The sequence below is a fragment of the Taudactylus pleione genome, unplaced genomic scaffold (assembly GCF_031769625.1).
Source record: "Taudactylus pleione unplaced genomic scaffold, aTauple2 ptg000116l, whole genome shotgun sequence".
Lineage (NCBI taxonomy): Eukaryota > Metazoa > Chordata > Amphibia > Anura > Myobatrachidae > Taudactylus > Taudactylus pleione.
In genome coordinates, this window is record NW_028284518.1 from 23,815,400 (window position 1) to 23,830,455 (window position 15,056).

At 42.6% G+C, this 15,056-nt stretch overlaps 1 protein-coding gene across 1 annotated transcript in view; it reads right to left on the minus strand.

The window, feature by feature from the left end:
- Positions 1-201: 201 nt before the first annotated feature.
- The window catches only part of LOC148524832 (cytochrome c oxidase subunit 4 isoform 1, mitochondrial-like), a 124,219-nt gene continuing 109,364 nt past the window's right edge, over positions 202-15,056 (minus strand). The window contains exon 5 of the mRNA XM_088471809.1: positions 202-344. Coding sequence (XP_088327935.1) covers positions 208-344 — 137 coding nt within the window. The 3' untranslated portion in view covers positions 202-207. The remainder of the gene's footprint in view (positions 345-15,056) is intronic.

The window sequence follows — 15,056 nt, forward strand, 5'->3', positions numbered from 1 at the left end:
CGCCCAATGGTCTAAAGCTCACATATATACACATTGGGGCTGTGAGAGGGAAGGTGGGTACCCCTTAGCTATATATCCCATAGCTGCCTACGATAATTATGTCCATGTACTTACTGTAAGTGTACAAAAAAGCAAAGGAAACATTTTTGCATGATATATGTATTTTATTGTTATATGTATACTGCATCTTATCAGGCCAGAGTTGTGTTACTTTTTCCAGTCATTCTTCTCATAATCCCAGTAGGAGGAAAAGCCTGAGACAGGATTCACTCTCATGTCAAGCATCCTCTTGGTTTGCATTGCTATATATTCCTCAGAAAGGGTGTGAGGCACCGGACCGTACACTAGAGAGGGAAACAAACCATTAGAAGAAATCAGAGCCTGAACAGTCCAGTTCTTATAAATGATCAAATGAATGCCAGAAAGGCCAAACATAATTAGGCACAAGGCTGGTATGTCCAACCACTCAACAAACTGGCTGCACATCAATGATAGTCACCATCAGTGAGCGGCTGCAGTTAACACTCCCACTTAATGAAGTAATCAAATAAATATAGCTGAACATAACTTTACATCAAAGTCACATAGTGGATTGGGCAAGAGCGCAGATATATTTTGCTTTATTTAGTGTGTGCATCATGTCACCATCTGTCAATAAATGGCCTAGTTGCTTGCTACTGTAGATACATTATTTTTAAACATCAGTGCAATATTGTAACTACAATAATATAAAAAGGATGTGGTATGAAACGTCGACATTCAGAATGTTGACACGAGAATGTCAACAGGGTTTGAATAAAGACATTCAGATTGTTCACATGGACATTGTGTCGGCATATGGCATGTCGACCGTCGGTATGTCAACATAACATTTTTACACTGTTTGAGCCCCAACCCTACCCTAACCGCAGCTTAACCGTAAACCTAACACTAATACTGACACATACCTTCGGCAATATGTAAATGAGAAATGGTCTAATATATGTGAGACCATTTTATTATTTTGTCAACCTCGCTATCAAAACACATTTACATTGAATCCCTGACTAAAGTAAATACATTATTAAAAATAATGATCATTATCTTTGTTGTCTAAATGCTGTATATTTTCATGTGACTTCTAATTATGTGTGCCCCTATTAGGTGTGTGATACTGTGTTTACCATGTTCCCTCTTTTGGCTTCTTAATTTTATTCGCAGTTTTTACCTAACTACATTTCGTAATGCTAGACTTCCCAGAGTTGTTTTTTAATATGGTCTGTAATCCTTTTCTTTGAAACAACAAAACCAGATGGTGTTTTCAACTGCATTAATGAGGTGGATCAGATTGTTTTCCAATGCTTAGCTTAGTTAACTGCATTAATACTTTGAAGGAGTGGATGTAAATAACTTTTATTCATGAGGACCCTAATCTAATAAAGTCTCTAGAAACAGAAGCCAAAATGTCAAGTTACTACCTGGCATGTGTACATTAGAGTAGGATAGCCTCTATTGTTCTAAACAACGCCGTGTGCACAAATACAAAAGACCTGAAATTTACACACATTTCTTACAACATACCTGCCAATTAAATAAAGGGTTTTCAAAAGACCCACATATCAAAATGCTCTAAAGAGTCTATGCATCACTTTGACCCACACTCACATCCCCGTAACCTTGTCCTGTGAAAGCTATTGTTCTAGGATGGAATAGCAATACACTGTAATATAAATTGTATCAAAATATTTATTGCGGTTATCAAGTTTTCCATTATTGATTATGCAGCAATGTACATTTTATTTAATAAAGAATCACTACTCTTAATGCTTAAGAATTAATTATTATTATTTTTTATAACACCATCTTAGAGATCTGAATGACTTGCAGTATAAATAAACAGTATGAGGTAAATTTACTAAAGTGAGTGTTTTTAGAAGTGGAGATGTTGTCCAACCAATCAGATTCTACTTAACACTTTACTAGCACCTTCTAGGAGATAGCTGGAAAATGATTGGTTGCTATGAGCAACATCTCCACTTCTAAATACCATCACTTTAGTAAATATACCCCTAGGTTTTATTGCCTATTTTCAGAATATTGCTCCAGGTTCATTAGATATCAGTATACATTTTTGCGGGCCTACACAATACTGTTAGAACACAGATCTATTAGTTCATGTTCTTTGTAGATGAAGACAGATGGATACATTTGGAAACAAGAACTCATCGTGACTTGTTTATGAAATATCCAAACAGGAACAATGGGAAAAATAAAAATAACACACAAAAAGGAAGGAGAAAACTAGAGATGAGCGGTTTGGTTTCAAAGCAAACCGAACACACCCAAACTTTAGGTTTCGAGTGATTCCGAGTCCCTGACTCGGTTCTTCCCAACAAGTTCAGATCCCAAAACGAGGCAAAATGTCATCTTGCCGGCGTCGGAGCAGTAAGAGAGAGTGTGTGGGCCTATGGGCTGGAACACTGTAAGGCAATGTGTTAAAAAAATGCCATTAGAAAGCCACCAGTGCGCCATTAGGCTTTAGTTACATTTAGGTTTAAGATTACACTTTAATAGTAGATAGATCTGGAGACTGGGAAGTGTGACTGCAGGCATCACAGGGGTAGATGTATTATAGCGGCACTTAACGTGCCGCTATAACGCTTCCCGCTTCGCCTCTTTACCGAGGCGAAGCAGGAAGCACTACCGATGAGATGTATAAACATCTCATTGGCCGGAGAGGGGGAGCGTTAACTCCCCCCTCCGGCGCTACCCGCTAGAGACCACAGCGCATCAGCCTAGTGCTGATGCACTGTGTCTCTTCCCGGCCGGCTCCACTGAGCATGCGCGGGATCTCGCAAGTATCGCGAGATCCCCGCGTGGTGCCCTGGAGTCGGTAGCCGCAGCAGGGACAGCGCTGTCCCTGCTGTGGGGATAGGCTAGCGCCAGGCTGTAGCTGTCGGTAACGACAGGTACAGCCGGCCGAACAGTCAGACGATCTGACCGTTCGTACATAGCCCAGGCTATCAGCGCTGCTATCTTGTAGATAGCAGCGCCGATAATGACAGGGGCACATAGCGCCCCTGTCATTTACCGCCCAGACCCCCGATCATACATCGGGGAGAAGCGGTATCAGCGCACATAACGTGCGCTTATACCACTTCTGGGCTTCATACATCTACCCCATTGTCACTTGTCAGTAAATGTGTGTTTGTCACACACGCTGCACACTCACACACTGCAGTGCAAACAAACAGCCTACTGTACAGTATGTGTGGTGCTGCTGATTGTTTTTTTTTTGTATCCTAAAGTGAACCTGCACCTTTTTTTTTCTCTAGGAAATCTATCACTGCAGAATACTATATTGTTTATCTGCCCCAAAAAATTCTACTGTGTTTGAGGTTGTTGCACCCCAAAAAGGCCTCTTTGTTTTGAGTTTTTTCCAAGTTACATATAAAAAATGTAAACACATTTTTTCCTGTTGTATAATACAAATAAAAAACTCTAGTCTTTTCTAATTGAATTTAAAAATGATATTGTGTATTTCAAGAAGTTGTTTGTTAAGACGAGTGACATTCTGTGTGCGGTGGTGTCCCACCCTTAATCTGCACCCCAAAACAATTCTCACAGAGACCTATTCCTCAAAGTGCATGCAAACAATTACCAGTGTCGTCTGAGTTTAAAAGACATTAGTGTATAAAATATTTGCATTGTGTGTTATCCTTCCAGTGTACGATGTGTGCGGTGGTGTCCCCCCATCATCTGCACCCCAAAACAATTCTCGCAAAGACCTGTTTTTCCAAGTGCTTGAAAACAATTGCCAATGTTGTCTGTGTCTAAAAAACAAAGCCATTAGTGCAAAACAATTAGCATAGTGTGTTATTCTTCAATGTGTACAGTGGTGTCCCTCTATCATCTGTACCCCAAAACAATTCTCACAAAGACGATACGAAAATGTCTTCTGCTTCAGTTTCTCCTGCAAATGAAAAACTGATCTTTCCCAAGAGACCCACTGGTGATGAGAATGAGTCAACTCTAAAGGATGAAGATGAGACAACTTTATTTAAGCTTCCTTCACTCCAGTGTGTACTCAAAACGAGTGGTTAGCACAGCCGGGAACCTTGAGAGCCATCCGCATAGGAGTCTACTTCCTAAAAATGTAGACCTACTGATGTTCATAAAGGTGAACTACAAATTCTATGAGGAAGACCGTTGCCGATATTAACATCAAAGTACAGAGACTTCTGTAATGGTGGATTCCAGCGGGGATTAGTTAATATTGTGTGATGATGATATTACCATTACCAACAGTGATGAGAGTGAGGATGATAATGACATCTTCCAAATGTAAAAATGATTAACAACACAAGTGATTAGTTTGTTCAACTGTACATGTCCTTTTTAATATTCAACATAAGGGTGGGTGGATGGCAGTGTCCAAGGACAATTCCATTATGCACCACCTTTCATTGCACACCCTGAACTTCCCACGATTGTGTGTGTATGACAAGGCAGTGTACTGTATATTAATGTACTTTACTTGGGCATTCATGATCTTTTGTATCTTGCAATGCCATCCATCACCAGCTTCTCATCCAGGTATATAGGCCCTGTTTTCTGCAGCTTCTCAGCAGATACAGATACTAGTATCATCAAATCATATAATTAATTATTCAATTTGACTAGGCTGTTACTCTGCCTTAACTCTTAAGGAATCAGTCTCATTGGGATTTTGGATGCATGTTTTTTGGTAGATTTCTTTTTAATTTATCTCATTTACTTTTTTATTTATAGTTAAATTATTAACACTAATCAATCAATCTCATTTGGAGTATTATTTTTTAATGGTTTGTTCAATTTATATATTTTTTTATTTATAGTTATATTCTGTAAACAATCAATCAATGAATCAATTGATTAATCAATCAGTAAACCATATTGGTATTTGGGGTGCTTGTTTTTTAACAATGCCTTCCATTTATATGATTTACTTGTTTTATAGTTAAATTATTAACACTAATCAATCAATCAATGCTTTACCTGGTCTCCACTAAATAGTACTCTACCTCCATTTACCTGTGCTGGCCTCTGATCTACAGTAGTTCTTCAATAATGAAAACATTCTATAGCATCATTTAGTTAATATTAAACTGCCAACCTGTCTGCCACTGCAATGCCACTATGTTACCTAGATGAGCTATATTCTTTTTTAAACTGCCATGTGTTTGTGCCGCTGCTCTGTCACTTAGTTTAGATAGCTAGCTTGCTGCAGTCTTTGGCCAATATGGGTGAAAACTGAAAATAATATTGTGAGTAGTGTGGTGGTCGAAATTGACTGGCAATGACTTGAAATTAATGTAATTGTGGTTAATAATACTATAGGAACAAAACAGGCCCAAATGACATTGATTTTAGCTGTTTTTATTTTTATATATTTTTTAAAAGAAATCCAGATCTTAAACCAAAACACTTAAGGGTGGTTTTGGCAATTCAAAAACTAAAACCTTTGAGGGTGGGTTAGGCAAAACCAAAACATGGGGGTTCGTGCACATCTCTAAAGAAAACGCAGGGACATTTTATCTAGCTGTCATTTTCCCTTCATTATAATAATCACTTAAATTTAACTAATTAAAAAAAAAATTCAGGTGTTGTGGAATATTTTTTTGTTATAACTCTAATAATACATTTATTTTTAGTTTTTTAGTTTGATATTTGTATTTACTAATTTTTCTTTACTTAAATTTATTTATCAAGGTAATTATTGAAAACAGTGGTGGATCAAGAGAGAGCAGGGCCCGCCTGTAGTCTCTGTGTGGACCCTCATCCCCCACTTTATGGTGTTAGAAGATGCTGCACATACGTCCATCTCTGTGGAAATGGTGTAGGCACCGTTTCCCTGGTGATTTCTATAGTGCAGTATAGAGCGTTGGAAACATGCATCTACACCAGGCATTTTAAACATGCGGCCCGCGGACCGCATGCCGCCCAAATAAACATTTTATGCGGCCCGATTGTGTGGGCCCAAATACAAATATCCTGCAGCCCAAACCCCTGCTGCGATCGGAGCTCAGGGGCACAACATAAGGGGCAGTACTAGGGGTATTACTGGGGGCTCTGCATAATGGGCACTACTGGAGGCACTGCATATTGGGCAGTACTAGGGGCACTGCATAATGGGCACTACTGGGGGGCACTGCATAAGGGGCTCTTATACAGGGGGCATTGCATAATGGGCACAACTACAGTGGCATTGCATAAGGGGCTCTAATACAGGGGGCATTGCATAATGGGCACAACTACAGTGGCATTGCATAAGGGGCTCTAATACAGGGAGCATTGCATAATAGGCACAACTACAGTGGCACGGCATAAGGGGCTCTGTATTCATTTTTATTAATAATAAACCTTTTGAAACTGCATATAAGTCTTTTTTTTTTCTTGCGGCCCACACACTCTTAGACCTTGAATATTCGGCCCGGTTGGTATTTTGAGTAGGACATGCCTGATCTACACGTTACTGGTGATATCTGTGGAACAGATCTCTGAAAACATGGCACTTGTACCATGGTCCTGGTGATATTTGCAGCACTAATGGAGAGGCAGGGTTGGACTGGCCCACAGGGGTACAGGGGAAATCCCCGGTGGGCCCCACAGCCTAAGGGCCCACCCCCTCTTCAAGGTGTCAGGTTCCAGACCTCAAATTATACATTGTTACTCTATTAGATGGTCAGTTATCTGGTGGAGCAGTACCACTGATCAATATGGGTGATTGGTTCCCTTCTATACAATCTACACCTATTGATTAGCCAAGCATTTTGGGTGACTTGCCACACCCCCTCTGATGGATAACCACACCCCTTAAGCATGGGCCCCTACCACTGCATTCCCCGGTGGGCCCTTCATGCCCCAGTCCGACACTGTGGAGAGGTAAGTATTGTGAATGGGTGCAGGATGTGTGGCCCCTGCACTGCACACCCTGCACCCATTATAGATACACCCATGAGTGACAGCTATAAAGCCAGATGCAATTAGATTGATTAAAAGTGTCTAATCTTCTAAACATTAACAGGTGTTATGTTTCACACAATATTATTTATATCTGCCAAAATCTAGAAAGGTTGCATATGTGGGGGCACCATTTCTATTTCTATTCTATAATTGTATCTGAAGGAGGACAGCTTTCTGGAAAGGACATGTTGATGGAAATACATTCTATGCCAGTGTTGGCTAACCTTGACACTCCAGCTGTTATGGAACTACATAACCCAGCATGCACTGCTACAGTTTTGCTATTAGGGCATGCTAAAACTGTGGCAGGGCATGCTGGGATATATAGTTCCACAACAGCTGGAGTGTCAAGGTTAGCCAACACTGTTCTATGCAGACCTGGACATCAGTGTAAATAAGCCTGTTTCCAGGTGTATCTGCTGCTGTTGAGGGTTATCAAATATGAACACGAATAGGTGAGGTCCGCATATAAAGTCAGCATAACGTGCAAATATACACATTTATTTACACGCACACAGGGCCTGATTTGGAGTTGCATGCATCACTTCTGCTTCTTAGGACGCAGCAGCAATGCTAAAATATGCTAATGCCATCTAAGGACAAAAGACGCCCCTCTGACAAAATCGCAGAATCAAGTGCTGCGTCCAAAGACACAGCATCTAATCACCATCGCGACCATCAGTTACGGCATTGACCATCTGAGTGAGTCTAAGTATACTCAGAATGGCTGTCACAGCTCAGTAGCCTAGGCCAGTATATCTGTGTCTGAAAACACAGACCCTTGCCTCTCCACTCCCAGAAAACGTGGGTCACCAATTCCCCACCCCCAGACCACAGAGAATGTCACTCATGCTGCAGCTTAGGGGCACTGCGTCCATAGACGCAGAGAGAACTACACAAGAGCAGATCTCCAACAATCTGAGTTGTATGCAAACCATCGGGTTTGCGTACAACTCTGAATCAAGCCCACAATGTAGAAGTAATTACGGCTGACTTGCATGCAACATTGCATCATCACCTTTAAGTTTAACGTTTATGTTAGCAACAGATATTGCAAAACTTACAGTCATTTTGAAAACTAGCTTTATGTTGCAACTTGTTCGAAAATTGCAAAGACCAATAATAATTTAATAATAATCCACCCACAAATCAACTAGATCATGTTGGCTAATGCAATGAGATATTTGTGCAGCACTGCAGTATTCATATTCATATTAACGAGTGGTGCACAAAGGAAGGGGGTTCTGAGTATCTACAAACCTCCCATGTGTCTCCGTCTCTGTATGACCGCAGCCGGAGCTGCCATGCATGTGTGGCCGCAATCAGCAGAGCTTTCTGCTTACTGCATACAAGCAGATAGCCAAGGAGGAGCTGCTGCACATCTGCAACTGTAGTAGCTCTGCTCCTCACATGTCAATTCCTGTCTGGCCATGTCATCCAATCTCCTCCTCTCCTCAGCCCCAGTGATGGTAAGTAGTAACACTGGCGATTTCATTATGTGGGGAGGTTCCTTGAGTAACATTCCTTTGCAACATGAATCTATTTCTATTGCTCATAAAATGCTTGTCTGCAGAACGGCATTGCACAGTTTAGTAGATACATGTGGAATGGGATTTTTGCATCATGAATGTTAACAACTGATCAGATGAGTTTACAGAGGAAGGTCATTTTTTCAACAGGAAATAATCAGTGCACAATGTCAGGTCAAGTAGCACATCACATGCATTATATGATTAGTTGAATTTCAAAGCTATTTAAAAAGTTAGTGACCTACACAAAAACATTTGCTTCACTGTGTCAATCTAAATGAAATGAGAAGGAATTGCAATGTTTGTAGGGCTATTCATACCATTATTAAAGGGTTATGACTCCCTTGTAATATTAAGTGACTTTGGGGCCTATTCATCAACACTAAAATAACGATTTTAAGGATATTTTCCTTAATTACCGTTATTTTAATATTCATGAAGACACTTAACACAGGAGATATCACTGATATCTCCTGGTTAAGTCTGCATTAATTTCCACAAATTATGCTATTCATCAAATTCCAAAAATTATGTTTTTCGGAATTTGATGGTGTTACTATACACCACTCTGAGGTGGCGTATAGCGGATTACACTTACCTGCTTTCAGCTGGGCAGGTCCCCTGCTGGCTCCCTCCGTCACTCTGGTCCCTTCCTAGAGTCCGGCTGCTGCTCTGTGTTCTCACAGCATTGCGGCTGTGAGAACAAAATAAAGTTTAAACATTTTTGAAAAATAAATTACAAATCTTCACTTCCTCTGCCTGGCCGTGCTGTCCGTTGCTGACCAGGGTCGGGCGGGAGGTTGGGGTCGGCGGCTACAGCCGGCCAGGTAAATGAAGTGGGGAGAGGGGGGGGACACACACAGAATTATCGCAGCTGTAGTCTGTGTTGTGCATTCGCGCATTCTGTGAATGGAACGGCGCATGTGCAGCACTGATTAAAGCTGCTATAAGGTAGGTATAGGCAGGGAAAAGTATCTATTTCCCGAAAAGCTGTCATCGCAAAAATGACAGCTTTTCGGTATAGATACTTACAGAGAGGAGGAATGATGAATTAGAGTTCTAAACCTAATTACCTCCAGATAATCTTTAGTTATGATGAATAGGCCCCGGTTCTCTCAGCAGGGGCGCCGAGAGGGGGGGAGCGGATACTAATTATCCAGGTCCGGGCTTGCTGGAGGGGCCTGGCGGGGGCCCGGGTCCGGCAGCAGTTTCCCCTCCCTCTTACATCACAGCAGCCCAGCACACGCTGCTGGGTTCTGGGCTGCACTGGGAGAAGCAGCCACAGCAGTCTCCTATGCCTGTGGGGGAAAACGTAACTTTTTTTTTACCAAAGGGGCGTAGCCACGCTTTCTGTGATTAGCCCACACCCCTTTTACCCGGGCACGCCGCGGCTCTTGGCGGGCCTGTCTCTCAGACTACTCCTGTATGTAGTCCATTTTCCTATTCCCAAAACAGAAATAACACTACAATATAGCTCTTCATGCATTCAAAGGGAATCAATGACAAGGAAAAAAAAATCAAGGTTACTGATCTATTAATGTTTGAACAATTAGGTAAAACATCCGCTTCACTGAAGATGGAAAATTCATGGCCCTTCTCCAGAAAGGTGTCATTAGGCTGAGGCGACACAGGAAAGACACAGAAGGATGAGGATCATTTTTTAATAGAAAAAGTTCTCCGTTTTGGCAGTTGTAGAGGAAATTAGTTGAAGTAAAAACGCGGCTGGCAGGCATTAAGCCTTTCATCAGCAAAGAGGTGGTTGCTTGTGCAACACAAACTAACACACTAGATTTTTTTTTTTTTTTATCTCTGCTGTCAGTTTAACTGACAGAAAGCGGCTTGCTGTAACAGGGATGTGTAATTCATAGAAGCAGCCTTAAATCATCATCTCTGGAATGGAGTGAAAGCAAGACACTGTTACTGAGGCACCTCAGCTGACCTCACTGCTGTATAAGCACTGATACCACAGACAACTACACTCATTCAGACAGTGTATTACACATACCACATGCAAGTGATTATAATAGGGAAAAGTAAGAAATTAAGTGAAGTTGATGACAAAAGTTGTATGAGTTTCTTGAGTTTGATGAGAGATAAAATTGTGATAGAAAAAGTATTAACCACTCAGCTCCAAACTGTAATTTTTCAAGTTAGAAGCAGATTGTTTGGTGATTTATATCTCACAATTTTATCTCTCATCAAGCTTTGATACATAGGCACAATCATTTATCAATATTAAATCTATAGAAAGGATAATTGTGATTGTTCCCAGAAATCTGAGACACATCTTGCAGAAGTCGCAACGGTTCAACAATGTCACGGCCAGGGTATTTCATCATGGCGCTAGGCGGGTGTTACCTGTGAGGTCGTTGTGGCGCGGGCTGTCTGGTGGCGGAGCTGGTGTCTGGCGGGGGGCTTTGGCTGCGCGCGTTGTTGTGCGGCCCTGTTGTCACTCTGCGCTGGTGAGGCCTGGCGGCGTCTCCGTTCCGTTTGGCATGGGCGCCGCCATCTTGCCTTCTGGCCATGTGATGCGGCTGGCCAATCCTGGTGAGTCACATGTTCCTTCCGGCCAGTAACAGCACGGCATGGGGTATTTAGGAAGGGTCAGTGCCTTCCTTCTTTGCCTGTGCAACGTGTATCTCAGCCTAGCTGAGAGGGAGTTCTCTGTGCTTTCCTGTTCCTGTGAATTCGCTGTCTGCCAGTCTGCCTGTCAGCTCCTAGCTCCCACTGGACTACCCCGCTTCCTCCATCACCCTTGCCCATACCTGAGTGCCTGAGCCTGCTGACATCCAGCTCTTCAGTTCACTACCTGCAAACCAGGCTTGATTATTTTCAGTTCACTACCTGCAAACCTGGCTTGATTATTTTCAGTTTCACTACCTGCACACCTGGACAGCTCTAATTGTTTCTACTTGGACATTAACACTTTTGCTCCCACCACAGAACTCTTGTGCACATTTATATATTCCTGGACTTTTATTTACTGCCACATTATATGTCTACTCAAGCACTTATTAAAAATCCTAGTTTTATTTTCAAATCTGCTTCTGTGATCGCTCCTGCTACCACCCCGGGTCCACAAACAACCCAGAACATAACAAACAATGTATATATCTATTATTCAAATATGTTTACTAGTAGAATCAGAATGTGAACAGTGCGGTCTTGTATACTGGGAAATACACTTTTTACTGGTGAAATAGTATGGCATTGCATACAGTAATTTTCAAATGGGAGTTTGTTTCTTAGGTAAATGTGTACACGATAAATGTTTGTTAATGTGGTGGTCTCTTTACTGGTTAAATAGGTGTTCATTTTATTTATATATATATATATATATATATATATATATATGAAAATACAAGAGGTGAGAACGAGCGCCTTATAGTATAGTAAGTTTTATAACTGAATGCAAACTTATGTTAAATTACAAAGCGTACCGTGTGTGCCTAATAAACAGGCATATAATGATGTGTTCCTGGTCCGCAATTATACGTTCCTTTTTAGTGTAGAACTTCCCACCGGGTTTAGGATGGTTAATACAGCCACAACATTTATGAAAGTAGAAGAGGTGAGATCAAGCGTTTTATAGTGTAGTAACTTATACCATCGGCCGCACACTTATAATAATTTACAAAGCGTACCGTGTGTGCCTAATAAATAGGCATATATTGATGTATCCTTGGTCAACACCCTCACGTTCCTTTATAATGTGGCGCAATTAAATCACTCCAGGTGGGATTATAAATGGGGAGAAAAAAATGCTTGCATAGTGTAGTATCTTAAAAAGTTTTTTAATTACACACATATAACACAAAAAAAACAATTACAATTTAAAGATGATTTTAAAGCTTATCTGTTTGATATAGCAGACCCAGATAGCGGGGGTCACCATATATATATATTAGGGGTGAGCGGGATCGGATTTCTGAAATCCGAACTCCCCCGAGCCCCTCCGATCCGAGGCCGATCCTAGTCAGGCTCGACTTTTGCCGCCTGACTCGTATCTGAAATCGAGGCAAAACGTCATCATCCCGCCTTCCGGGTCTCGCGGGTTTTGGATTCTATATAAGGTTCTCACTCGGCTGTGGACAGTGAAGAGGGAGGGTGGGAGTTAGGGCTGGCTGGGCTGTGTAGTGTAGTGTAGTGTAGTGCAGTGTAGTGTTGTGCTGTGCTGTGTTGCTGTTGTCCATAGGGGCTGTGTCCACTCCTCCAAAGTCCATAGGGGCTGGCTGTGTTGTGCTGTGCTGCTGTTGTCCATAGGGGCTGTGTCCACTCCTCCAAAGTCCATAGGGGCTGGCTGTGTTGTGCTGTGCTGCTGTTGTCCATAGGGGCTGTGTCCACTCCTCCAAAGCCCATAGGGGCTGGCTGTGTTGTGCAGTGCTGCTGTTGTCCATAGGGGCTGTGTCCACTCCTCCAAAGTCCACAGGGGCTGGCTGGACTGTGTTGTGCAGTCAGTTCTCCTAAGGGGCTGTGTCCACTCCAAAGTCCTGTGCAGTGTCCCAGTCCTAAAGGGGTGCTGTAGTGTTGTCCAGGGGGTGCTCTGTCCATCAGGGGTGCTCCCCCAAGAGCAAAAAAAATTAATATTTTTTCTGTGTTTGTGAATTGTGTGCGCAGTAGCCGCACGTGCATCAACAAAGTAGCGCCAAGTGTGCGCCTGTGTCATAAGTAAAGGGCCGGCTGGCTTGACTGTTAAAGGGTGCTGTAACCCCCAAAGTACACTCCAAACAAAATAAAAAAATATTTTCTGTGTTTGTGAATTGTGTGCACTGTGGCTGCACGTGCATCAACAAAGGAGCAGCGCCAAGCGTGCGCCTGTGTCATAAGTAAAGGGACGGCTGGCTTGACCGTTAAAGGGTGCTGTAACTCCCAAAGTACACTCCAAACAAAATAAAAAAATATTTTCTGTGTTTGTGTATTGTGTGCACTGTGGCTGCACGTGCATCAACAAAGGAGCAGCGCCAAGCGTGCGCCTGTGTCCCATAAGTTTGTTAAAGGGTGGTGTAACCCCCAAAGTGCACTCCACAAAAAAGAAACAATTCTTTTTTTTCTGTGTTTGTGTGCGAAATGTATGCGCAGTAGCCACACGTGCATCAACTCAGCAGCAGCGTCAAACAGGCGCCTGTGTCATAAGTCAGGGGCCGGTTTGGACATCTGGTCCGGACTGAAAGATGTGCCAACAATTTCTGACATGTCTACTGTCACTGCATATGATACTGTCACCACTGACAGAATGGTGGAGGAATTATTTTCTGTGTTTGTGAATTGTGTGCACTGTGGCTGCACATGCATCAACAAAGGAGCAGCGCCAAGTATGCGCCTGTAACATAAGTAAAGGGCCCGCTGGCTTGTCCGTTAAAGGGTGGTGTAACCCTCAAAGTGCGCTCCACAAAGAATAAAAAAATTTGTATTCTGTCTTTGTGAATTGTGTGGGCTATAGCCGCACCTGCATCCTCAAAGCAGAAGCGACAAGCGTGCGTCTGTCTGTTAAAGGGTGGTGTAACCCTCAAAGTGCGCTCCACAAAAAATTAAAAATTTTTTTTTTTCTGTCTTTGTGAATTGTGTGGGCTGTAGCCGCCCCTGCATCCTCAAAGCAGCAGTGACAAGCGTGCGTCTGTCTGTTAAAGGGTGGTGTAACCCCCAAAGTGCACTCCAACCAAAAGAAAATAATCTTTTTTCTGTGTTTGTGTGTGAAATGTATGCGCAGTAGCCGCACCAGCATCCTCAAAGCAGCAGCGACAAGCGTGCGTCTGTCTGTTAAAGGGTGGTGTAACCCTCAAAGTGCGCTCCACAAAGAATAAAATATTCTTTTTTTTCTGTCTTTGTGAATTGTGTGGGCTATAGCTGCACCTGCATCCTCAAAGCAGCAGCGACAAGTGTGCATCTGTCTGTTAAAGGATTACATCGGTGACAGCATCCAAGTAGGCATGTCAGACAGTCCATACCTGTACTGGCAGGAAAAAGAGGCAATTTGGAGGCCCCTGTACAAACTGGCTCTATTTTACCTGAGTTGCCCCACCTCCAGTGTGTACTCCGAAAGAGTGTTTAGTGCAGCCGGGAACCTTGTCAGCGAAAGGCGTAGGAGGTTGCTTCCACAAAATGTGGAGAAGATGATGTTCATCAAAATGAATTATCAACTCTTCCAGGGAGACCAGCCTCCAGAACGTACAGAGGGACCTGTGGTGGTGGATTCCAGCGGGGACGAATTAATGCTCTGTGAGGATGAGGATGTACACAACACTGAAGAGGGTGAGGAATCGGTGCATGAGGAGGATGAGGACGACATCTTGCCTCCGTAGAGCCAGTTTGTGCAGGGACAGATTAATTGCCAGCTTGTTTTGTGGGGGCCCAAATGAACCAATCATTTCAGCCACAGTCGTGTGGCAGACCCTGGCGCTTAAATGATTGGTTTGCTAAAGTGTGCATGTCCTGTTTATACAACAGAAGGGTGGGAGGGAGGGCCCATGCACAATTCCATCTTGCACCTCTTTTTTTCTTTGCATTATGTACTGTTTGGGGCCTAGTTTTTCAAACTGCAATCCT